Source organism: Atta colombica, unplaced genomic scaffold (genome assembly GCF_001594045.1).
Source record: "Atta colombica isolate Treedump-2 unplaced genomic scaffold, Acol1.0 scaffold12, whole genome shotgun sequence".
In the NCBI taxonomy this organism is placed as follows: Eukaryota; Metazoa; Arthropoda; class Insecta; order Hymenoptera; family Formicidae; genus Atta; species Atta colombica.
Window position 1 is genome coordinate 5,616,343 of NW_017259206.1, and position 25,631 is coordinate 5,641,973.

General features: G+C 34.7%; 5 protein-coding genes across 6 annotated transcripts in view; 3 read left to right on the forward strand and 2 right to left on the reverse strand.

Annotated features, from left to right (window-relative positions):
* Positions 1 to 370: 370 nt before the first annotated feature.
* On the reverse strand, positions 371 to 3,777 carry LOC108694271 (protein SREK1IP1-like). Its single transcript, XM_018203651.1, has 3 exons — positions 3,200 to 3,777; positions 666 to 862; positions 371 to 579 (listed from the first exon to the last, which is right to left on the reverse strand). Exons 1-2 carry the CDS (start codon positions 3,651 to 3,653, stop codon positions 834 to 836), a joined length of 483 nt encoding a protein of 160 aa, XP_018059140.1. The 5' UTR covers positions 3,654 to 3,777; the 3' UTR covers positions 371 to 579; positions 666 to 833.
* A 1,441-nt stretch (positions 3,778 to 5,218) lies between these two features.
* On the forward strand, positions 5,219 to 9,233 carry LOC108694439 (heat shock protein 83). The gene is made up of 3 exons (XM_018203941.1): positions 5,219 to 5,506; positions 6,430 to 6,548; positions 6,894 to 9,233. Exons 1-3 carry the CDS (start codon positions 5,357 to 5,359, stop codon positions 8,797 to 8,799), a joined length of 2,175 nt encoding a protein of 724 aa, XP_018059430.1. The 5' UTR covers positions 5,219 to 5,356; the 3' UTR covers positions 8,800 to 9,233.
* Positions 9,234 to 11,979: 2,746 nt separating this feature from the next.
* Positions 11,980 to 18,913, forward strand: LOC108694440 (staphylococcal nuclease domain-containing protein 1). Its single transcript, XM_018203942.1, has 9 exons — positions 11,980 to 12,495; positions 13,803 to 13,924; positions 14,044 to 14,186; positions 14,546 to 15,040; positions 15,395 to 15,878; positions 16,326 to 16,956; positions 17,033 to 17,482; positions 17,565 to 17,771; positions 18,229 to 18,913. The coding sequence occupies exons 1-9, from the start codon at positions 12,445 to 12,447 to the stop codon at positions 18,334 to 18,336; spliced, it is 2,691 nt and encodes an 896-aa protein (XP_018059431.1). The 5' UTR covers positions 11,980 to 12,444; the 3' UTR covers positions 18,337 to 18,913.
* A 1,239-nt stretch (positions 18,914 to 20,152) lies between these two features.
* On the reverse strand, positions 20,153 to 24,130 carry LOC108694441 (methylosome protein 50-like). 2 transcript variants are annotated; one of them, XM_018203944.1, is made up of 6 exons: positions 24,074 to 24,130; positions 22,972 to 23,494; positions 21,713 to 22,043; positions 20,939 to 21,111; positions 20,665 to 20,857; positions 20,153 to 20,549 (listed from the first exon to the last, which is right to left on the reverse strand). In XM_018203944.1, exons 2-6 carry the CDS (start codon positions 23,084 to 23,086, stop codon positions 20,342 to 20,344), a joined length of 1,020 nt encoding a protein of 339 aa, XP_018059433.1. In that variant the 5' UTR covers positions 23,087 to 23,494; positions 24,074 to 24,130; the 3' UTR covers positions 20,153 to 20,341. The 2 variants fall into 2 exon arrangements, with proteins under 2 accessions (XP_018059433.1, XP_018059432.1); XM_018203943.1 differs by lacking the exon at positions 24,074 to 24,130 and having other exon boundaries at positions 22,972 to 23,624.
* The window catches only part of LOC108694442 (vesicle-associated membrane protein-associated protein B), a 6,238-nt gene continuing 4,727 nt past the window's right edge, over positions 24,121 to 25,631 (forward strand). Inside the window, exon 1 of the mRNA XM_018203945.1 lies at positions 24,121 to 24,603. Within this exon, the coding sequence (XP_018059434.1) occupies positions 24,534 to 24,603 (70 nt within the window). The 5' untranslated portion in view covers positions 24,121 to 24,533. The remainder of the gene's footprint in view (positions 24,604 to 25,631) is intronic.

The following is a 25,631-nucleotide window of genomic DNA, read 5'->3' on the forward strand; positions in this document are numbered from 1 at the left end:
GCTAGCGCTACTTATGTCAAATCAACATACATATACATAAGATCATTTCATTCTTGTGTTCAAACATTAAATAAGGTCGAAATAATATGATGACACGAACGTTGCAAACATGTGTTAAGTGGAACATACCTCTAATGCATATATAACAAAAAATAGTTTGAATGTGACATATTTTATTATTAAAATATTAATATACAATAAAATACACAGAGATGTATGAGTAACATACTTTCATACTACAAATTTTGCAGTAAATATTAAATAAGTACAATATTAACATTAAAATGAAATATTTAATACATATATTACAATGGTAGGCAAGATAGATACACTATACAAATCTGGAATGCAATCGCTATTAGTTTAATATAATCTCCTTTGCTGTGAGTCTGTTCTTTCATTTTTGGAATATGTGTAGAATAGACACCTGTATTCTTGTACCTAGAGGTGTGCCATTGTCGTCTATGAGTATCAGATTGTTGCTATCAAATTTGGAAACTTTAAGAAATTGTTGCTGTTTCAATTCAATCAATATATCCTTTTTCTTTTCATCTCTTATAGCAATTAAAATTCTATCACCTGAATAATATACGTATAGCAATGTTTAAATATATTTCCTATAAAATGATAATACCTTTTAAATAGTCTTTCATTTATTGTCTTACCGATGTATTCCATTCTGCATTTGTTACATATGTGTATGATGGTCTACCCTCCATCATAGCTTGCTTCGCTGTTATCCATTACTCTCAATCGACTCAATTTTATCTGACTCACAGGGGTTGAAGTAGAAATGTTTCTGCTTACACTTGACACAGCAAAAGGCGACAACATTATCGTTTTAATCTCCTTTTAGGATAATCTGAAACATCATATAATGTAAAAAATTGCATAATGTATTTAATATTACAATAACATTCGTGGCAACATAACCTACCTCTTAGTAGAAAGAAGATAAACGACGTTAGAAACAATAAGTTAAACGAATTCTTTTTTCTTAGATATTTTTTTATGATAATTACTATAGAATACAAATTTTCTCGTTGATAATTCTAAATCTAAAATTAATTTGGAGTATTTAATCGCGATAACTCTTCAGAGATAATAGAAAGAGATAATAACAATTTTTACATAAACTCAGTATTGTTTAGGATTATCCTAAAAGATTGATGGCATCTTGGCGCACCGGATTGGCCGACGCCAACCAATCGCGTTCATGACTTCGCCATTTCGACGCATTGGATTGGCCAATAAAAAACGGCAGTTATCAAATTTCTCTCATTTTGTTATAGTCTGTTCATATTAGGGCCAATCCACACAAATTTGATAGCTGCATAAACGTGTGCATAAAGAAAATCATCCAATCGTATTTTATGTTGTCTTTATGGCAGAAATGTGATTGGATAATTTTCTTTATGCATATGATTATGTGGTTATGCAGGTTTGTGTGGAATAGCCGTTAGGTCTGTTCTTTTTGGTTGAACTTTTGCATCAATGCATTTTTCTTCCTCTTCGATTCTCCTGAAGAAAAAAAGGAAAAAAAATGAACTGCAAAAGTTCAGCCAAAAAGAACAGGCCTATTGTTGGACTTATTGCACTTACAATGTTTCGGTTTTCTCTTTCTTCAATATCCAAATATATATTTCAAATATATATATCTCCTTTTAAATACAATTTTAGAGATTTCAAGCAACACAAACAGATTTAATAATTTTAATGAAATAGGTTAGGAAACTATTTGATGTAGGCATCCCTATCCACACTTCCTACGCTTTTAGAAAATTGCAGTATTATTTCCTTAAGAATTTTTTATAATTCTGTAGAATGTGATGAAAAAACCAAGAAAAAACATAATTTGTAGCTATCATATCTATCTGCTATTATTTCTTCGAAATCATTATTTTCGAACAGATTAAAAATTATTTAATGTAGCATCGCTCCGACTTTAATATATATTTTTTTTAAATATTTTCTTTAGATTATAAATCTGTGGAGTGTGACGGAAAATAATAGACAAACATCTTTAATTTGCATATTACAGATGCAGTTGTGCTATTTCTTTATAAAGATGAACTGTTATTTTTAGCATTACTTTTTATAATGCTTTAATGACGTTGCAATTTTGTATGACGCAATTTTGTAACTAAGATTAAGAATATCACTTTTGAAAAATAACTTGTTCTCTTTATATTTATATAACGTAGAAAATTAAGTCATTCCACTTTTTAAAAATTCACTTTTAAAAATTTGCATTTTAGATTTCAAAATTCTATAGAATGTGATGAAAAATCATGTCAAACGTTTTCTTGCATCATCCATTTTCTTGACATAATTCATTCTAATACTCATTTTTAAATAAATATTATGTGCTTTCTACAATAATAAGCCATACTTGAACTATTCAAGTATTAAACCATAAAAAATTTATCAATCATGACTATTCTTTTCACATGACTGTGATTGATTAATTTCTTATTGTTTCTTTCTCAAGATTAAGCTTAAGTAAATAAAAGTAATGACTTATTGTAGAAAGTTCATTAAGAATTATCAACGTGCTTCTAAAAATATGCAAATAACTGTTTCTTTTAAACAGCTATTTAAGGCTCCATGAAAAAGATGAAAAAGACTGAATTTTAATTTGTATCATAAAAATAATTTTGCAGATTATATTGTTTCTCGTTTTAATCCAAATTTTAGAAAATCATTTTAAAAACTATCATTTTCAAAAGAAACTGTTTATAATTGACATTAACATCTTGTTCTTAGAAATTTATAAATAAAAACAACTATTATATTTTATAAAATGTAACAGAAAAAAGACTAAATAAGCATTCTCAATTTACGTTTATCGTGTCACAAATGAGATTAGATAAAATAAGATAAAATTAAATATAGTAAAAAAAAAACATGTATGATTCCTTTCGTAAAATCTTAGCAGTTTTTGTGAATTACAACTCTTTATTACAAATGTCACTCTCTATACAAGTAGAAAAAAATACATGCTCCTATTTACAGTTCAAGTCAGTTCAAGTCAGTAGACACAGTAAGGTGGCGATTCCTTTATGGATGAGAAAAACGGGTGCGAATGTAATACGATTAAAAAACGCCACCGTCACGCGTCATTCAATATTCAATGATAGAAGGAACTGGAAATGAATCGGGAATTCTCATGAACAATTCATTTTTCTCCCCCTGTCACCTTTTGCCTCGCTCCCATCAGACGAATTGTCATCGTCGTGCCGCTTGTGCTTCTTGCGTTTCTTGCTTTTAGAACTCTTCTTTTTCCTCTTCTTTCCCTTCTTGTGCTTCTTGTCCTCCTCGCTGGACGACGACGATGAGGACTCGCTACTCTCCGAGCTCTCGCGTTTCCTTTTACGCTTCTTCCTGACCTTCTTTTCCCGCCGTTTTTTCCTCGCCACTCGCAGCTTTTTCCGCAACTCGCGCTCCCGCAGCTCCGTCAACGGGGTGACGTAATTCTCGTCGCTGTCCGAACTCGTGCTGCTCACGTCCAGCACGATCTCCTTGTTGGGGTCGATCTTGATGAAATTGCGACACTGATAGGTTAAGTGCCCGGCGTAGCCGCATTTCTTACAGGCTGGTCTCACCTGTTCCTTGCTTTGCGGGATCAGCCGCGAAAGAACGCCGGGATCCATGATTCCCAGAAGAAGATGAGCACAGATGAATCACAGACGGACGATTTCGCGAATCTTCTTAATCAGTCGGTCTTAACCTTAACCTTCTCTTCGATTGTGAGCATATCGAGTGTGACACCGACCGCGTTGGAGCTGCATTATTGTGACGATTATTCCAAGTAATAAATCTAAAAGGAAATCTCTTCATTTGAAAAGGAAATTTCTAGAAACGAAATTGCGAAAACGATGAATAACGATTCATTTCGAAAATATTCTCATTATTATTTTGAATGTTAATTATCACTAAATTTGCTGATGCAAGCTGCAAGTTATAACAATTGCTAGAATAATTTGTGCTTGGAGTTAACAGCCTTTTAATATCCGTGTTATCTACCAATGTAGATTAACTTATCTTTTTTTAATTCTTAAAACTGGGAAAGGATGAGTTATTGAAAATTTATAGATAAATGTATCAGTGAGAATTATAAATTATAAAAATTATTTATTTAAATAATAAAAATTATATTTTAGAGATTTCATTTTATAAAGTGCTTTTACGTTTAGTGTATAAAAAAATAATTATATAACCTTTATTTTGTCCACGAATCATCTTTTTTTAATAAGTGTATGTATGTATTCTTTTCTTTTTATATTTTGTCTTTTTATCGCTTGAAATAAAAATTGACGAATTTCAGAAGAAAAATACATACAGAATGATGTATAAATAAATCAAGCAAACCTTATAATAACCATATCTTATTGCTACAACAATCGAATTCGTAATGAATGAAAAGACGTCATTCTGACATCAAAGTGACAATAATAAATAACGTCAGTTTTACAGGGAAGAAATAAAAAGCAAGAATTCAAGAAATAGGAGGCAAAAAGCCTCATACTCATGAGCATCATTTGTCTTTGTTTAAACATTCGAATGAGGACGAAACGATTCTCAACATTGCAAACGTGAATCAGACCTTCATCAAGGCCACTTTACTATCTACGTTTACGAAAAAAATTTTCAAAAACAGTCCCAAGAAATTGGAGAAAACTGAACGAGCCAAAGATATTCCTTCAAGTTTTACGTGTAAACACTTAACGCGCCTAAAATCATCCTCGGCATATCGAGAAGAAGGGCTGGATACTCCAAAGAACGTGGTCGATCGCGTTATACATGAACGCACACATATACGTGCACATAGACGTTGGACGACGCGCGTACGCCCCACCTCTTCGAAGAGCGCGGGAGCTATCGCGATGGTTCTAGATCTTCGGAAAATGTCGTCACTTCCGGCGAACCACATGAGTCACGCGAGCGAGGCGACCAGCCAAATCCGAGCGGACGTTTCTCGCTTGGAAAATCGTTCGCGTCTTGACGCATCAATTTTTTTGATAATTTTTCCAATTCTCAGGTGACTCGTGATGGTGGACGAGATTCCCGTTCGATCCCGCTCGCGGAACGCTTGCTTGATAGAAGGTTCTAGAAGCCGGACGAACTTCCGCCATCGGCGCCTTCTAGAATATTCGTGTTCGACGTGCTTGTTTAAAAGCGACGCCGCGCGCCGCGAGCGAGTCATTCGTTACGGAGCTCTCGTATCAGACAGGTGACAGCTGTTAGTGATTTATTCTTTGCGCATCGTGTGCCCTAATTCGGATTACGATCTCTAACGACTGCTTGCAATACTTGCATTCGGTGTTTTCCCGTTTGAATTTGATTTTGTGGAAAAATGCCTGAGGACGTGAGCATGACGGACGCCGGTGAGGTGGAGACCTTCGCCTTCCAGGCCGAAATCGCTCAGTTGATGAGCCTGATCATCAACACCTTTTATTCGAATAAGGAGATTTTCATCCGAGAATTGATCTCCAACTCGTCCGATGTAAGTATCTTAGGTTATCGTTAATTAACCTCGTTTAACTTTTATATAGTCACATTTAGAAATTTCATCCTGAGCGTTCAGGAGCAACAAAAGAATAATTCAAAATTTATAATTTAAAAAATTTTTTTTACATGGATATAAAATAATTTAAAATTAGAAAAACGAGATTTGAGGAACGATTTTCTTTTTTGGAATATATTTTATATATGAAAATACACAAAGGTACAAAAATATAGAATAATTAGAGGCGTTACACGAAACATTTACTTCATTTTATCCTTGAATTTATTGCTTTTAATTAAACTTTCACGATTCGTCTTTTCTATTTTTTTCCTTCAAAATGGAAGAAAAAAACGGAGATAATCTGTGAGAGAGAGAGGGGGAGAGACACATTCAGATAAAAAAAACCAAGAACCTAAAAATAAAATGAGGAATATTTCGTATAATTCTTCCAATTTTTCTACATTTTAATATTAAAAAAAATTGTGTGCATATTTGTTTTTGTCTAAAAGATGTATAGAATGTTATCAATTTTTATTTAATTATAAATCATCGAAGAAAGAGAACAATGGAAATTGAGATATGTTAAAGTCAGGAATACTCTGTAATTATATTTTAAAAATTCATGCGAGTAATGGAGGTTAACAAAAATTTAGTGATATTAATTTACTGCGAATTGTGCCAATTGTGCTCATTTAAGATAACCTGTAAATATTTATTAATTTTTAAAATATTTTTTCAGATTAAAAATTTTTTTATATCATTTCTGTGTGATATATATATAACGTTTTCTAATTTTTCTGTTTGTTATGTTTGCAAATTTGTAGAAATAAAATTAATAATTACATGAATTTGGAAATAAATTACAAACAATTGAGTCTTGTTGATGACGCGATATTAAATCTTTTATGAATTTTTTTTAGGCGTTGGACAAAATTCGATATGAATCTCTCACGGATCCATCCAAGTTGGATACGTGTAAGGAATTGTTTATTAAGATCGTACCGAACAAGAACGACCGTACCCTGACGATTCTTGATTCGTAAGTATTGATTTTTTTTTTATAGAAATAGGCCTGTTTCCAATTAAAATTTCTGTCATTCACCTTTCTCTATAAAAAAAAAACAAGAAAAAAATAAACGATACAAAAAGTATATTAATTTAATTCTTGTTTCCATGTTAAATTTTCAATTTCGGTTCAACTTACTTTTTATCTTTTTCTAATTCTTAGAAATAGAGAAAGATGAAGAGTGAGTTAAACCGAGATTAAAGTTAATTTACATTGGTAAAAAGGGACATAAAAAGAACAGATCCAATATATACATGCAATATGTATATATGTATTAATATATAATGTCTTTAAATTGAATTTTCTTCATTTTAACAGTGGTATTGGCATGACCAAAGCCGATCTTGTAAATAATTTGGGTACCATTGCCAAATCCGGTACAAAGGCGTTCATGGAAGCTCTGCAGGCAGGTGCTGATATCTCCATGATTGGACAGTTCGGTGTAGGTTTTTACTCGGCGTACCTCGTGGCCGACAAAGTCATCGTGATCTCCAAACACAACGACGACGAACAATATCTGTGGGAGTCTTCCGCTGGTGGTTCCTTCACGGTTCGTCCCGACAATGGTGAACCGATCGGACGGGGCACCAAGATCATCCTTCACATTAAGGAGGATCAGACAGAATATCTGGAGGAGTCTAAAATCAAAGAAATCGTCAAGAAGCATTCGCAGTTCATCGGCTATCCTATCAAGCTCGTCGTCGAGAAAGAACGTGACAAGGAACTGAGCGAGGACGAGGAGGAAGAGGAAGAGAAAAAGGAAGAAGAAAAGGCAGAGGATGACAAACCCAAGATCGAAGATGTCGGCGAGGATGAGGAAGAGGATAAGCCTAAGGAAGAGAAGAAAAAGAAGAAGAAGACGATCAAGGAAAAATACACTGAAGATGAGGAGTTGAACAAGACAAAACCGATTTGGACAAGAAATCCGGATGACATCACGCAGGAAGAGTATGGCGAGTTCTATAAGAGCTTGACTAACGATTGGGAAGACCACTTGGCTGTGAAACACTTCTCCGTGGAAGGACAGTTGGAATTCAGAGCGCTGCTGTTCATTCCACGTCGTGCACCTTTCGATTTGTTTGAGAATAAGAAGAGAAAGAACAATATTAAATTGTACGTACGTCGTGTTTTTATCATGGATAACTGCGAAGACCTCATTCCGGAATATCTAAACTTTATCAAGGGTGTCGTAGACAGCGAGGATCTGCCTCTTAACATTTCTCGTGAGATGCTGCAACAGAATAAGATTCTGAAGGTCATTAGGAAGAATCTTGTCAAGAAATGCTTGGAACTCTTCGAGGAATTGTCGGAAGACAAGGAGAACTACAAAAAATGTTACGAGCAATTCAGCAAGAATCTGAAATTGGGTATTCACGAGGACAGCCAGAACAGGAAAAAGCTTTCAGAGTTGCTTCGCTATCACACTTCTGCATCCGGCGATGAGATGTGCTCACTTAAAGATTATGTTGGTAGAATGAAGGAGAACCAGAAGCACGTCTACTACATCACTGGCGAGAGCAGGGAACAGGTAGCCAATAGCTCGTTCGTAGAACGCGTGAAGAAGCGTGGCTTCGAGGTTGTGTACATGACTGAGCCCATTGACGAGTACGTCGTCCAGCAACTGAAAGAATTCGATGGAAAACAGTTGGTATCTGTTACAAAAGAGGGCTTAGAACTTCCGGAAGACGAAGATGAGAAAAAGAAGCGCGAGGAAGACAAGGCCAAGTTCGAGAGCCTTTGTAAAGTTATGAAGGACATCTTAGATAAGAAAGTGGAGAAAGTTGTAGTATCTAACAGATTGGTTGACTCTCCTTGCTGTATCGTCACATCGCAGTATGGCTGGACGGCGAACATGGAGAGAATCATGAAGGCGCAAGCACTTCGAGACACATCCACCATGGGATACATGGCCGCGAAGAAGCACCTCGAGATCAATCCCGATCATCCTATCATGGAAAACTTAAGACAAAAGGCTGAGGCAGATAAGCACGATAAGTCGGTGAAAGATCTAGTCATGTTGCTCTTTGAGACTGCACTCTTGTCGTCCGGTTTTGCCCTCGAAGATCCGCAAGTGCATGCTTCCAGAATATATAGGATGATCAAGTTAGGTCTAGGTTTTGACGATGAAGATACGTCGAACGCAGAGGACGAGAAGATGGACATGGAAGTGCCCACGTTGGAGGGTGACTCAGAAGAAGCGTCGAGAATGGAAGAAGTGGATTAAACTGCGAATTAAATTTACGATAAGACTTGTCGAATATAATATCGAAATCTCGAATCCAAAGACTTTCTTAGATCCGTGAAAAGCGAGACTTTTTTTTTTAATATTCAAGCAGCTCTTAAAAGGTTTTCTCATTTCAGTGCCGACAGAATTAGGTGTTACGTTCACTGTGCTGATCGCTGTATCGATTTTACAGAAATCCTTTAGTTTAGCATACGTGTCTCACACACAATTCTATCGACAAGCTTACCGTTTGATTTCATCGAAACGTTCATTCTTTTACATTTTACGTATCGTGCTTTGTCATTCATCTCGCATTAACATTTTTTTTATACTTTGCGTGTTTTCACTTACATCATTCCATCGGATACCTTAAATTAATTGTAGAATAAAGGTAAAAATATTATGCGCAATAAAATAAAAGAAATCGCATTTAATCTCAAAGTATTTTCACCCATATATTCCTACTAATGCTTGATCTCAAGAAATTATAATTTACTATTCTGTAATAATCTCAGAAAGAATACTTCAAACAATGTTTGATAAAAATAATTAAATTTATCACTAATTCATTTTTGTAAAGTCATCTAAGCTTTTCATACTAATACAATTTTAAAAAAATATATATGCGAGTATTAATCATTTGTTGGTCTTCAATATTATTTTTTGCATGGATTATTCTCGAAGGAAATATTAAATTTCGATACATAAATTTAATAAATTTAGGCTCAGTTGCACCAACGTTACTTTGACTTTAAGCAAGACTTAAAATTCTCTCTGTCTCTCTTTCGCTTTAAAAGAGACAGAGAAAGTTTTAAGTCTCATTTAAAGTCAAAGTAACGTTGATGCAATCGGATCTTAGTGACGAATTTAGAATTTCTCTATTTTCTTAACGAAAATATTAATCTTGTCCATTTAAACGATTACTATTATCATCCTATAACTAAATTATTACTTTTGTTAATTGAATTTAAGATAGAAATTAACATGATAGAAAGAATACTTTAAATAATTGATAAAAACAAATATGAATTATTTAGTTTATTTTTTTAAAACAAAGTTATTTTCGTTAAATTAAACTAATACACACACACACACACACACATACACATAAATTAATGATAACATGATATAGAAGAACACTTTAAATAATATTTGATAAAATTAAATAATTAAATTATATTTTCAATTTATTTTTTAAAATTAAATTTTTTATATTAATAGAATATTAAAAAATCGCAAATATGAATATTAATCATTTGTTAATATTGTTTAAATTCACATATATGAGATATTTCTGAAGTAAACATATTAAATTTTAATAAATTCATAGCGATAAATTGGAATCGATCATGTTTTCTCAATGAAAACATTACACCGATCCAGAACTATTCATATTAATTAAGTCTAATTTCAGAAATTCATGATAATATTAATTCCAAATATAACAGTAGTATGTACAATCTACTTCGTAGAGTTGTGTGCGTAACGAATCTAAATTCTAAAAAATAAAACAAACCATGCAATAAAGTCTATTCATCAGAGGATATTTAAAATTTAACAAATAAATTATTTTATCTATGTCGTAGTATATGTTAATATATAAATAGAATCGTAATGGTAAGCCGTAAGAAATTAATCAATCCTAGTCGATTATTCTTCTCTCTTAACTATGATTGGCCAATTTCTTACGGCCTGCGATTCTATTGTAGAACAGGCATTAACAATGAATGTTAGATGTCGTATAACGGATGTCGCAGTGGCTGTAGTCAAAGTCTTGCTACAAATGCTTTGAAGCGTTTGATGGACCAATTAGAAGAAAGAAGTTTACAAACTGACCAATTAAAAAACGCTTCAAAGCGTTTGCAACATCGCGTTGATCATACCCAGTGTGAATCCTATATTTCAAGTATAGTATATTTTGTCTATAGTACACATGTAATAGTGGTAATGAATTTTAGGACAGTCGGTGTATATTACATACATTGCATCGTATGTATGTACATTGAACTTTCGTCAAAGATATAGTTCTCAATTTTTTTAGGAAATACACATACATCATTACTTCTATGATACTATTGAGTTGTCCGGAAAGTTCGTGCCGATGTTGAAGGAAAATTGAAACGCAAAAGATTTAAATTTTAATATATATTTATTAAATTATATAGGTTATATAGTCGGCACGAACTTTCTAGACAACCCAATACTATAAATTCCGAGTATGATGTATTTGAATTCTAATTTTCTTCCCATTCGCGCAGAGTGAACAAAGGTTCCGTATTGGTGCTGCCATTGTGAGGACATAAGTCATGTTCACCAATCATCCGGAATCCCGAATGTCCAGACTCTCTTCTTCTAAGGATACAAAATAATGAATACAAAATAATGAAAGACGAAATATCAATCATGAGGTTTTTTATTGTTACACTTGAAACCAGTGCAAGAAGTTAAAGTAAAACAAATGTTTGTTTCAACTTATTGCACTGTGTGTACCAATTCAAAAAGCAGCAATAAAAAACAAACTTATCATATCAATCATGAAACTTTTTTCCTAGGATGAAAAGTGAAAAGTGAAAAATTTCTCCATTAACTTCAAAAAATTTTCACTTTTCACTTACCATCCTAGGGAATCATAAAGTTTCATGATTGAGAGGCTCTGTATAATAAAAGGAACAGGGAAATGAGTATAAGAAATTTCAACCTATCAGAAATCATTGTGGAATATACAGTTTCTAACTAGGTTGAAATTGTTATTCTCTGTTCTTTGTTCTCTATTCCTTTTATTGTGCGGAGCTCCTAAGAATTTCAACCTATCAGAAACTATGCATTCCACAATGCATGATTTCTGATAGGTTGAAATTCTTATTCTCTGTTCTCTGTTCCCTATTTCTTTTATTGTGCGGAGACCTTTGTATTCATAGTCACGCCTTATATTTAAGACTTCCTTAAATTTATCTTTAGATATTCTACGAATTATTTCGTTGGCTGCTGAGCATCTAAAGATAAATTTAAGGAAGCCTTAAGTATAAAGTCTGAATACTGGCATTATTCTCTGTTCTCTGTTCCCTGTTCCTTTTATTGTGGAACCCCTGATACCCTAGTGTCATGATGCTGACTGCCAAGGGGACCGCGTCCCAAGACTGCCAAGAACCGCTCTCGTGCGCGCCAATTCGAAGGCGGAGCATAGAGTGCGACACTGTGTTACGCGGCGTGTTGTCGCGTGTTGCCACATCACCATCGCGCCCAAGCGCATTTCGTAGCGTGCCTCCTGCGGTGTGTAGATCGCGCTCGCGCCGATCGTAGGCCACTCGTAAGGTCGTAACAGCCGCGATTATACGTGAAGAGGAAACGTGAGATTCCTGCGAGACCTGGGCTGCCTGTCTCTGCCTCGCATACATCAGCCAACATGACAACTCGTCATTCCTGAGTTCGCAGTCTTCACAAGAGAGAGAGAGAGAGAGAGAGAGAGAGAGAGAGAGAGAGAGAGAGAGAGAGAAAGACTGTCCTTTCTTTTTTTCTTCCCAAACGCACCACGAGGAACGATAAATTGCGGAGTCACGAGCACAGCTGCTATCGAACCTTCGACTTAAGAGAACGCACGTGCTGATCTGGAACGATCTTCTCGTTCGAGGACCATCGCGCGGCATCATGAGTGCACCTCAGGCACCAGTGAAACTGCGCAACGGGGTGGTGAAGCAGGTGAGGAACTGAACGCCACCGAACCTTTCTCGTGGCTCTCGTTATTTGTGCTGACTAAACTATTGAGTGTTGATCTCCTGCCCGCTCATCCAGTTGGCAGGAACCGCACCGTAGAACATATGGTTGCAATCTGGAGCATATTATTGCAGCAGCCTGCCGTGTGATGCTTCTTAAAATTCTTTATATATGCACCATGTTAATGAGAACGTTTTCACTGCCCTCTTTCTTTTTAATTTATTCGTCGTTGAACGACAAGAGTTTGTTGCTGGAAAGTTCTATGAAAGATATTAGCAATTGCGTAACTAGTAGTACTCACTCCAAAATATGATATGGTGCTGGATATTTTAGGATACTTAAAGTTTTCTCACGCTGCAAAATTTTATTCTAAGAATAACATCGAATATTTGTTACATTTATGTTTTCACTTTGCATTTATATTTTTATTATCCCCTTATTTTTTAATTTATTGTTGAATGTCATGATTTAAGACATTTTTGGAAAGATATTAGCAACTGCGTAATTTTAATCCAAGATATAATATGGTTATTGTGTATAATTGGATATTGTGGAATACTTTAAGATTTTTCACACTGTAAAATTTTTATTCTAAAGATAATATCAGATATTCGTCATATTAATGAAAATATTTTCATTATTCTCTTGCTTTTTGATTTATTTCTCGTTAAGAGTAAGATAAGTATGATTCAGGAAGTTCTATGAAAGATTAGCAGCAATTAGTGTTCTAATTAATCTGAGATACGTGATGGTGGATATTTTAGGATTTTGCTTTCTTATGTTGCAACATTTTAATTCTAAAGGACAAATATTCATATTCATATTAATGAGAATGTCTTTATCATCTCCGTGCTTTTTAATTTATTTCTCATTGAAAGTGTTAAGATTCAAAAAGTTATATGAAAGGTTATATATGAAAGTTATATATGAAAGATACTAATAATTGCGTATTTAGTATTCTAATCTGAAATATAATGTTGTGCTGGATATTTTGAGATACTTTGAACTTTCTCATACTTTCTCTATAAAATTTTAAAGGTACAATTTCTAAAAGTCACAGATATTCTTTATGTTAATGTTTTTTTGCTTTTTAATTTTATTCCTTGTTGACAGGAGTTTGTTGCAATTCAAAAAAGATATTTTTATGAAAATTGCATAAGAAATTCTATAAAAGCTATTAGCAATTTTATAATAAGTATTACAATATGTGTAAAATCTAAAATATAACGTGATACTCTGAATATTTAGGAATACTTTAAGCTTTCTCACACTGCAAAATTTTAATTCTAAAGGTGACATCGGGAGATACCGTTGTCATCCGCGGACAACCTATGGGCGGTCCTCCACCAGAAATGACAATCACTCTGTGCAACATTACAGCTCCAAAATTGGAACGTTGGAAAGGAAATGATAGGTAAAATGCATATTCATATACCTTGATTATTTTACAATTTTTGGACTAAGCAGAGATTTATATAAATTTATTGACAATAATTTAATTATATAAAATTAAAACAATTTACGTATTTGTAGCACGGATGAAACCAAAGATGAGCCGTATGCTTGGGAAGCAAGAGAGTTCCTACGTCGAAAGTTGATTGGCCAAGATGTTACTTTTGCAACTGAAAAGTCGGTCAACACTGCTAGAACATATGGAACTGTCTGGTTAGGGAAAGGTATTTATTTGTGATACATCATACACTTACTAGAACTTGGAAAATCAGCTGCGTTCAACAGAAAAAGCAGATTTACAACTGTTATAAATTTTTTTAGTTATAGTATATGAATAATTTATTTATTTAGATCCTGTGAAGAATTAAGGGCAAAAATCAAAGATTTTTATAACAGTGCTTTTTCTGCTAAATGCAGTCAATGGCCGCGAAGTTTTTCTTTGCTGAGATAGATAACTATTCCTCTAAATTTAAAAATATAATCCAGTCAGTGCAAAGAAAAACTTTCAACAGTTGCAAAGTAAACACGGCTGCTGAGCACAACAGTGATTAAATTTTTGCATCTAATCACAATTATTATACAGACAGGAATGGTGAGAACGTAATTGATACTTTGGTGTCTGAGGGTTTGGTGACCGTTAAGAAAGACAATCGCAATCCTACAGCTGAACAACAACGGTTGATCGAGCTGGAGAATATAGCGAAAGTTGCAAAGAAAGGAAAGTGGTCGGATTCGCCAACTTCCGAACATATACGGGACATCAAGTGGACTGTTGACGATCCTCGGAAATTGGTCGAAAAATTTGCTAAAAAACCAATTAAGGCAGTGATTGAATTCGTCTTCGACGGCTCTACCGTGAAGGCTTTCCTCTTGCCTGATTTTTACAATATAACGCTGATGATCTCGGGTGTTCGCTGTCCTGGCTGGCCGAATGGTCGTCGCGAGAATTCTGTGGGCGATCCTTATGCAGACGAAGCTAGATACTTTGTGGAATCGCGGCTCTTACATAGGGACGTCGAAATAGTGCTGGAGTCAGTCAACAATAACAACTTCATTGGTAGCGTCATTCATCCTAAGGGTAAGTTTGTTAAAATCTGACATTTTATCACTATAAATACCAAGAAATCATTATTGACTGTTTCTATTTTTTTAGATATTATATTTTCATGTAAAAGATAAGATTCTGAAATTTTTTACTTTTAATAAATATTATGTCCTTTATACTGATGAAATATTAATTAATTTTCATGTTTTTTTAAATTTTATAATTTATTTGTTTGGTCTCATTTTAATGAGTAAGAAATTGATATTTCTAGTGTTAAACATATCTGGCGAGCAGCGTATGTTAAATTATGTATAATAAATATTCCAAATAATTGAATTTAATTATGATCAATGATTGTTTTTATATATAGTTTTTATTTATTTATAGGAAACATCGCTGAAATTCTGCTAAGCGAGGGTTTCGCGAAATGCCAGGATTGGTCGATCAGCAACAGTAGATCCGGTGCGGAAAAGTTGTATCTCGCTGAGAAAGCTGCGAAGGAAGCACGTTTGCGACTGTGGAAGGATTACAAACCGTCCGGGCCACAGATCGAGTTTACTGGCACTGTTGTGGAAATTGTTAATGCAGATGCGCTCATTGTCCGAACTCAGAACGGGGAAAACAAGAAAGTATTTTTGGGTAGTATTCGACCACCCACTCGTGAAAAGAAGAATGAGGACAGCAATAATACTACTCGATCGAAAGATTTCAGACCTCTTTATGATATACCGTGGATGTTGGAAGCGCGAGAATTTTTACGCGAAAAATTCATCAGGAAAAATGTAAAAGTGGTAGTCGATTATACGCATTATTACCCAGCTAGGGATAATTTCCCAGAGAAGTTATGTTGCACCGTAACTTGCGGCAAAACGTAAGTATAAATCGATTTCTGAAATAGCGAATTCGATTACCTGCAGTACATAATTAAATTAGTATATTAAAACTGTATAAATATTTTATATTGTTAATATTATTAACTACTCTCTCATATATTTGCTTTGTTCTTGTAAACTTAATTTCTTCTTTTTTTCTCTAATGTGAAGAAGTTCAGTGCAAGAAACTTACAATCACGTTATTTAACAGAATATACATGTATTATTCCATTATCGAGTTGATTATATTATATAAAGTTGATTATGTTATAAAGTATTTAAATTCCATTGCATTTAGTTTTATATAAATCTTTAGAAGTGTAGTGTGATTAAGTTCACCATAAAATTTCGCCTTCTAATGATTTACAAAAAAAATTATTAATTTAATAATTATTTCCAATTTTTTAATAGTTGATAATTCCTATCTTATTTTGCCATATCAACAGGAACATTGCAGAAGCGCTAGTCGGTCGAGGTCTCGCACGAGTGATTAAGTACAGACAGAATGACGATCAGCGTTCCTCTCAGTACAATCTCCTGCAAGTGGCTGAAAGCAAGGCAGAAAAATCGCAACACGGACTGCACGCGAAAAAAGACATTCCAGTTCACAGAATAGTGGATCTCTCGAACGATCCCCCGAAAGCAAAAGCGTTCTTGACTTCGCTCAAACGAGCGCAGGGAATTAGAGCAGTCGTCGAGTTTGTGACGAGTGGCTCGCGGCTGAAACTCTATCTTCCCAAGGAAGACTACATTATTACGTTTGTATTGGCTGGAATAAGAACTCCACGTTGTCAGAGAACATTGCCCGGCGGTGGTGTAATAAAAGCCGACGAATACGGTGAAAAAGCTCTCGCCTTCACTAAAGAGCACTGTTTCCAACGAGACGTGGAGATTAAGATCGAAAACACGGAAACAAAGTTAAGCGGTTTCATTGGTTGGTTAACGGTAAACGATGTCAATATGTCTGTTGCTTTGGTCGAAGAAGGTCTGGCTGAGGTTGTAAATTTCCCAGACTCTGGAGAACTCACCAAAACTCTCAAAGCTGCAGAGGAACGTGCAAAAGCAAAAAAGCTTAATGTAAGTAAAGGTGCTTAATTATTGAATAATGTCTTCATTAAAGAAAACTGAAATATAATTTGCGTTCTTTCTGTAGATCTGGAAGAATCGCGTGGAAGCGCCAGTAGAAACCGACAAGATTGTGGACGAAAAGGAGGGACAAGAGCGGAAAATCGATTACCAAAAGGTTGTGATTTCTGAAGTTACTGACGATCTTCATTTCTACGCCCAGTTCGTCGATCAGGGCAGCTTGTTGGAGAGTATGCTTTTACAATTACGTCAAGAATTAGCCGCCAACCCTCCACTTCCTGGCGCCTACAAACCGACTAGGGGAGATCTAGCGGTCGCGAAATTCAGTGGTGATGATCAGTGGTACCGTGTGAAAACGGAAAAGGTTTCCGGTACCAATGTCAGTGTGTTCTATATCGATTATGGTAACAGGGAGACCCTTAATGTTACACGAGTTGCCGATCTACCTGCGCGTTTCGCGACTGATAAACCATATGCTCACGAATATGCACTTGCGTGTGTGACTCTTCCGAGTGACGTAAGTAACGAATTCTAATACAATTCATTTTCAGAAAATAAATGTATTAACGAAAAGATTCCTGTTGATAATATTTTTACAGACGGATGACAAGAGAGCAGCGGTAGATGCGTTTAAGGAAGATGTTTTGGATAAAATTCTTCTCCTAAATATTGAATACAAGCTAAGCAACAACGTAATTGCCGTGACGCTGATGCATCCCAGTACAAATGAAGATATCGGGAAGGGTCTTATTTCTGACGGATTCTTACACGTTCAAAAGCATCGAGATAGAAGACTTACTAAATTGGTTAATTAATTTCTGTTATATTAGTATCCATTATTGCAAAAAAATTTCTTATTGAAATATGAATTCCCGAATCCATTGTTATAACATTTTCATAATACTTCATTCTCTTTTACTCTTTCTCACAATCTTTAATATTCCAATCAACCTCAAAAAATTAAGACATGAAAATCGTGGAATGAAAATCGAATCCATTATTTATCGATTATGAATCGAGTAGTTTTATGCAAAGTCACTCGTAATCTCTATTGTGATAAAATTTATTGTACTAAAAGAAAGAAAGAGAATTAAAAACAACTAAAAGATAATAAATAAAGATAAGTTTTATTTTAAAATGTAATAAAATAATTCCTTTTCTTTCTTTTACTTTACTGCTTTGTAGAAACGAATCTTTGTGTCTATTCATTATTTATATTCATAGAAAATTTATTACATTTATATGTATTAATTTTATTTGCAGATTGAGGAATACAAGAAAGCCGAAGAGGATGCAAAGCACAATCATCGTAATATCTGGATGTACGGAGACGTAAGACCAGAAGACGATGACAAAGAATTCGGGTTGTAATTCATAACGAATGCTCAATAATTTGGGATAAGCATTATCAATATGGGGGAAAAGAAAAGACAAGATCGTGTTATAAAAAAAAACAATATATAATAAACAACAGAATATACGAGTCTATGTATCACTACATAGATAAAAAAATAACAAATGATAAATGTCGATATGAGAGTAACATGTCGCGTTAGTCTCAATGCAATTATACATCTCAGCATATAAAAAGACAATTGTACATAACGATTTTAATAATTTCTGTAATACATGAATAATGAACAAGGAGCGCGTGCAGCCCTTGAACGAGACTATGCAATCTTTGGTATTACATGAATTCTCATTGACATGAACATTCGTTATTAATTTGGTGCCACAAATACAAATTGTTTGAGGATCTGATATTTTCAATCCGATATGAAATTTTCAATGTGCAATTCAACACTTTAGATACATCAATCATGTTAGATATATTAATTGCTTTTCCTATGGAATAAACAGCAATCATGTTAACTAATGTACGCGCTACTCTTTTCAAGTTTTTATATGCAAGGATGATCATGTAGCTGTAGAATTTGTAATTGCAGATTTAATCGGGCAGTGGTAGTTAAACCGAGATAAGGAAGATTCATATCAATAAAATATCAGAGTATTTTCAATTAAAATAACATTGGCTTCTTTGGATAATACATTTTTCAACTTTTTCAAAGTGGCATGTGTGCGCGCGAATTCAGCATAATATAAAAAGTGGAGATATACAGTAATAATAATGTGAAGGAAGATACTGTAAAATTATGTTTTTCTTGCCACCTCTTTCTGGATAAATTCACATTATTCATATACGTTATATACATAAACACGTTTGATATATTAATGTACTTACAAAAAATTATTTATGCACAGTTGTTCTATAAATCAGTCCTACAAATTGCAGTACAACAAATATAAAATTTTAAATATTCAAAATATAAAATTTACGATAAATAAATGTTATCTACTGTGTGTTCGGGGAGAAGTAACTCGCAATATTCTGCAGTGCAAAGAATATACGTATGTAGATTCTATGCATCGTAGAACAAACTTGCATGTTTATTTTATCAGAATTACTATATATGTATATATATTACATTATATAGCGTATCTTTAATTTATATCATCTTTAATTAACACTGGAAATGATTTTCTAATTTTTTTTTAGGCACTTTGTGATGATAAACTTTTATTTGTGATATTTTGTTTATATTATCACGTTATCACTGACTGTACTTTGTAAATAAAATCTTATTGAATATTTGACCGTACACACTGTAGGATCAGAAAGGAAATGAAAGGCTTGTTTAAATTACATTAAGAGTATTACGATTCTTTTAAAGATCCACAAGGTATACAGCAAGTTCTGTTACATTGGTACACTTGATTCCTTTACATTACTGTTATACGTAGCGATAATACTTTATAATTGTCGAATATTTTTCTCTTTTCTGCAATAAAATAGAATATATCGAATAAATACAAAGAGTATCATAACTATGTTGTAGAAATGTCTGAAATACAATGATCAAGAAGTTGAATAAATGCAAGAGGAATGTTTTCGAATGTAACAGTATGAAACTCACTAAAATTCACATCTTGTTTCGCCACTCATGAATTAAGATATGTACTGAACATTGAATGCACATTTCTTGTGAATCTTTACCTTCAATTAACATCATTCAGTTCTCTTTGAGTTGCGATCAGTATTCCGTCGTTGATATGTAATAGTTTGCAAGTTTTTAAGGTGGAAAATGTTCATTATATTGAGATGTTGTTTCGATCAATAAATCAAATATTTTATAAAGTAAAAAGATCATTTTAATATCACAAAATTTTAATATAAGTTAAAAAAATTGATTTATCGTCCTTAGAAAGCTACATATTCAATCAAATGGTTTATTTACGTCCAAAAACATGCGTATAAATCATCTTTCTATCACACAAATCTTCGTACAAAATCATAATTACTATTGTCTAACTTGAATTATCGTCCTTGGGAAGCTATATATTCATTTACTATATGTTTGAGCACATTTGCGTCCCAAGAACATGAATATAAATCGTCTTTACACCATGCAAGCCCTCGTACAAAATCATGATGACTATTATCTTGGTATATTTGCATCAATTCTTTTTGAGTATCAAGTACTTTTACTGATGTATTATCAAAACAGCACGCTAACTGTTCTTTCCTGGAAAATAGATAAGTTATCATAAATTTATTATCGAAAATATATTGTATAAGAAATATTCTGTATAAGATATATTGTACAGACAAGTAAATTGATATTTCTGATAAATTCTCACCTCTCTGGAGTTGGATTGAATAACAACTTATGTACACCTCTATCATATGCGCTCGACTCGCATAATGGAGTTTCTGTTTGCCTAATGTCAATTATTGCAATGCTGCCTTCAGCTGTACCTATTGCTATGATATTTTCCAAAGTAGTATTCCAAGATACTGCTGTTAAGGGGCAATCATTTTTCTTGAAGATACCTTTGAAAAATAAAGAAAATTTTTTTTTTTTTAAATATTAAATTTGAAGATATTAGAAAAAAAACCTATAAATATACGTACAACTCGCCGGTTTGGCTCGTCTAATATCCCACAGTAGTGATTCGCTATCTAAAGAGACAGATACAAATACAGAACTGCACATAGGCTTCACGTCTGTATCAGTGATTATGTCTAGATGCGCAAAGCTATATGAATATGTCGCGATTAAATCCTCTACGTCCCACATTTTTAAGCTGAAACAAGATATTAGATTATAAATCCTCTCTAGCTGATATAAGTCTATTGAACTCGCTCAATTACATCCTTCTAGAGTTGACAGTGGGCTAGATCCACTATGTTTTGATTGTTTGAATAAAAATTATTCTTATTCCAGTAAAATAATTCAGTTTCCTCTGTGAAGCATTATTAAGATAAAAAATATATTTTAATTTACTATTAGTTCTTAATTCTTGTGTTTATTATTGTATTATTAAATATGCCGTTTTAGACAATGTTCAAACAATTCAATTTTCTTTATTACATCTTGAAATTGTAACTGTCCTTTGAAATTAATGACTTTTTAAAAAAAATCAAATGAATGTAACCATGTAATAGATGTTGATTAAAAAAGTAATAATTAATTTCAAGAAATCAAAATGACATAATTCATATAAAAAAGAATAAATACTAAGTTTATTTTAATAAGAATATTAGTAAGATAATGCCTATCTTATTATTTTTTTCTTTATTCTTGGCTTTTAGTTACAGACTCAGTTTTTTTAGTATCTGCTCTATTATCTTTCTCTAATAATCTCTTCCTTAGCTCATAATATCATATATATTTTAAATTTTTACCAACAATCCATTCCTCCTGTGACAATGTTTCTCTGATTGGAAAATGCAGACACCGATAGGATGCTGTCATCATGTTGACATACATATCCAAGAAGCTGTAATTCATAATGCTCGTCTATTTCAACTGCTTGATAAACCCGTACAGCACCACTGTCTTCCACAATGACAAATGTATTCTCGTTCAGGTAAGCGGAATCACAAACACCGCTGTCCATCCGTTGCTTTATGACGGCTTTTTTTCGAGAAAAGTCCGAGATATCCTTGTAGTACCAGAGAGTACCATTCCAATAGAGATCGATCATGTTAGTGCCTCCGAGAATAGCATTGTTTTCTACAACAGAAAACTTCAGCTATAATTGCTAACTGTAAAAGAGTTATACTATTTAAACTATTTAAAATGAAATTTCTCAAAAAATATAAATCAACAGTAACATTACATCAATATTATAATGTATCACTTAATAATATAAATGATATATGTTGTATTATAACATAACTACAAATAAGTTGCGATATAATACATGTGATATAGTTATATTATTGAGTACGAAATTATGACGTATTGATGTAATGTTAGCGTTTGTGTTCTGTGGGTTTTTAATTGTATAATTAAATTCTATAATTTTATAATAAAATCCATAATATATAATTAAATCCATAACTTTATAACCACCCAACAAACGAGAATAGATTAAAATGAATTGAAATTTTTTTCTATTCTGAATGCATATTTTAAATAGTGAATACTTTTTTTGGATTTAATTGGATTCAATTGGATTCAATTAGATTCAATTGGATGCAATTGGATTGAAAAACTGTATTTCCTATTAAAAATTTTGAATTGAACAGTATTCACAATTATGTTTGTGTGCACAGAAAAAGCTAATATTATTTTTTAGATTGAAATAGATATGCTCCATGCAATTCCTAAATGAATCAGAATGCATTCAGAATTGAAAAGCATTCATTTTAACATTTGTGAATCAATATTTCTGAAAATCTGAATCCATTTCAATTCATTTCAATCCATTCTCGTTTGCTGGACATATAATTAAACTCCATAACTTCATAACTGTACAATAATTTCATAACTTTATAACTATAATTAAACTCCATAACTTTGTAACAGTATAATTAAATTTCATAACTATAAATGTATAATTGACTCCATAATTATAACTATATAACTAAACCCCACAACTTTATAATTGTATAAATTCCATAACTATATAACTAAATACTCCGAACACATTCTTTACCATCGTAAATTGAGAAAAGCTGTAGATGCTTGGTGTCGACCGACGATCGATTTTCTAGAAATGCCAAGTTTCTGAAAAGATCCCCGTTCGAGATCGAAGCACTATACGTATTCATTGCGAACCGGATTGTCTATTGAACTACAAGAATGAGGCAAAAAAATCAAATTTTGTGACGATTCAGAATCCCTATCGAGAAATTTCTTTTTCTCCACCGTGTCGGAGCATCGATTCTCTGAGATTCTTTTTCGGAGCAATTCTCACTGATTGGTGGGATTTATACTTCTTTAATCTCTCTTTGAAATTTCACGACGTCTGGATATCAATTCTTTTGCTTTTCAGATAATTTTACCCAAATTTTCATAAAAAAGCTGAACAATTCTTCAGAATTGCCGTTAAGGTTAAGCATTCGTCCACATACAAAACGCGCGCAACAGTTTCGATCTGCGCAGATCTGCGCGTGCTCGTTGGAGTACAATGGTCTGGTTTTTTCAGCCGAATTTTTTACATTGTTCATCTCTTTTTCCTTTTAACATGAAGAGAAAATGAGAAAAGAGACGAACGGTGCAAGAAGTTTAGCCTAAAAGGAATTAGAACAGGTGAAAGGTCGAAGCGAGACAGAGCAAGAAGAGGACGATGAGAAAATTATCCGAAAGAGAGCGAGAACATAAAAAAAAAGAACGATAAGCTCGGACGAAATAAATAAATTATGCAAGGCATTAATAAAAAATTACAAGTAAGTCAGTAAAAGCCGAAAGAAATCGGAATAGTCGGAGACGCAATAATTCATGATTTTTGGAGAGAAAAAAAGAGATCGTAAAAAAAGAAAAAAACATAGATAAATAGAAAAATACTTTTTTCCCTCAAATATTTCTAATTAAATATATTTGTCTCATTTTCCTGGGGAAAAAATTCGCATAATATGTTATAGAAATTCTGGAAAAAATTCTGAAATTTACATAAAAGTTCTAAAAAAATATATAAATTTAAGAGTTAAAAGAAAAAGTTCTAGTATTAATTAAAGTTGAAACAAGTGCAGGAAGTACAGTGCAGGTGCAGCCTGCACGAGGAGCATGGAGGGGGGCCGAAAGAAAAATGAACGGACCGGTTTACCGGCCGTGGCGACGTGCGTGACGTAATGCGGCCTCTACACGGCTCGCATTTCGCAGACGCAGTTCACGCAGTCACAGTTCACAGTTTCCGTGGGCGCATGCGCATCGTTGGCCAGCCGCGAATCGGAATCAGTCCAACGGAATCTCGGTAAAGATACGACCACGGGAAACAGGACAACACCGAAACGCGACGTTGTAGACGGCTGACGCAGAGGAATCGCGACGAGGTAGAGCACCAGGCAACTTATCAATACGCGGGGCCCAACGCGTCGTCGACCACCCGTTGGCGCTTCAGCAGACGGCGGCGGCGGCGGCGGAGGAGGAGCGGAGGAGGAGGAGAAGAAGAAGACGAAGAGACGGAGGTGGTGGCGGCGGAGGAGGAGGAGGTGGTGGAAGACAGCAACAAAGCCGTGACTCGTCCGTCGGGAAGTTCGTCTTGATCCTCCAGTCAGGATGTCGTCGAGATCCGACAAGCCCGAGCAAGTTTTACTTATCGAGCCGCAGAACGAGCTCCGATTCAGGGGTACGCTGTGAAATCAAAATTTCAGATCAAAAGATCCGCTCATCCTTCACCTGCACATCGTGTTTGTGTTTCTCTTTCTCTCATTAGTTTTGTACATTCCTTCTTTGCCGTGTTCCTTGTCGCCAACTTATAAGCGTGAACGTCGTGAGCGAGTACAACGAAATGCGTCGCTCGCGACATTCGCGGATATTCGCGATGAGAAGCTCGGCACGTCGGAGCTATGTCGTCAAGATGACGTAAGGCCGTCTCGGCCGCCCGCGCGACCGCTCACATTCCTCGTCTTAGACGACACGCTTAGCTCGCCCGACGATTGTGTCGTGTCGTGCCGCATGTAACCGATGTAGCCGATGTAACCGATGTAGCGAAGCGCACCAAGATCGCGGCCGTGCCTCGACGAGCGTGTGCAACATCGCCAAGTCCGTACCTAACCCTATCTGTCCCCCGTCCGTGTGTCAATCCACTGTCATCCATTGTGACCCGCCGTCGCGGCGCCGCGACAACGATCCTGGTCCGTCCGTCCGTCTCGATTTCTCTCGCGTCCTCGGGGGCGATTTTCCCTCTCTCCGAGACGAGGAAACGAACGGGCAGGTGACGACGACGGGTCTCGAATAGTCTCGATGGCTCTCGCGCCCTCTTTGGTCGCTTCCGCGTTTCCGCAGCTGCTTTTTTTTCCCTCCCCGTTGTTGGTGAGAAACAGAAAAGGGACGGCGAGATCGGTCGATTTCCCGGTCTTTCGCATCGAAACACGATGTGCGACCGCCCATCGATCGATTTTCCGCCGTTGTACTCTCAATGCCCGTCGCCGATCGCTAATCGCCGATACGAGGAAAAGCCATTTATTGAATTTATACCCGCTGCTCCACTTATGTTAGCCGCCGCTAACACGCCAGTAATCTATAAGAGTCTCGTTTATTTATGCCTCGCGATAGGAGGCCGGCGGTAGAATCGCTTAGTTTCCGAATAATACCGTTCGAATTTTTACCATTTTCTCCTTGTTCTCTTTCCTTCTCCGTCTCCCCCCCCCCCCC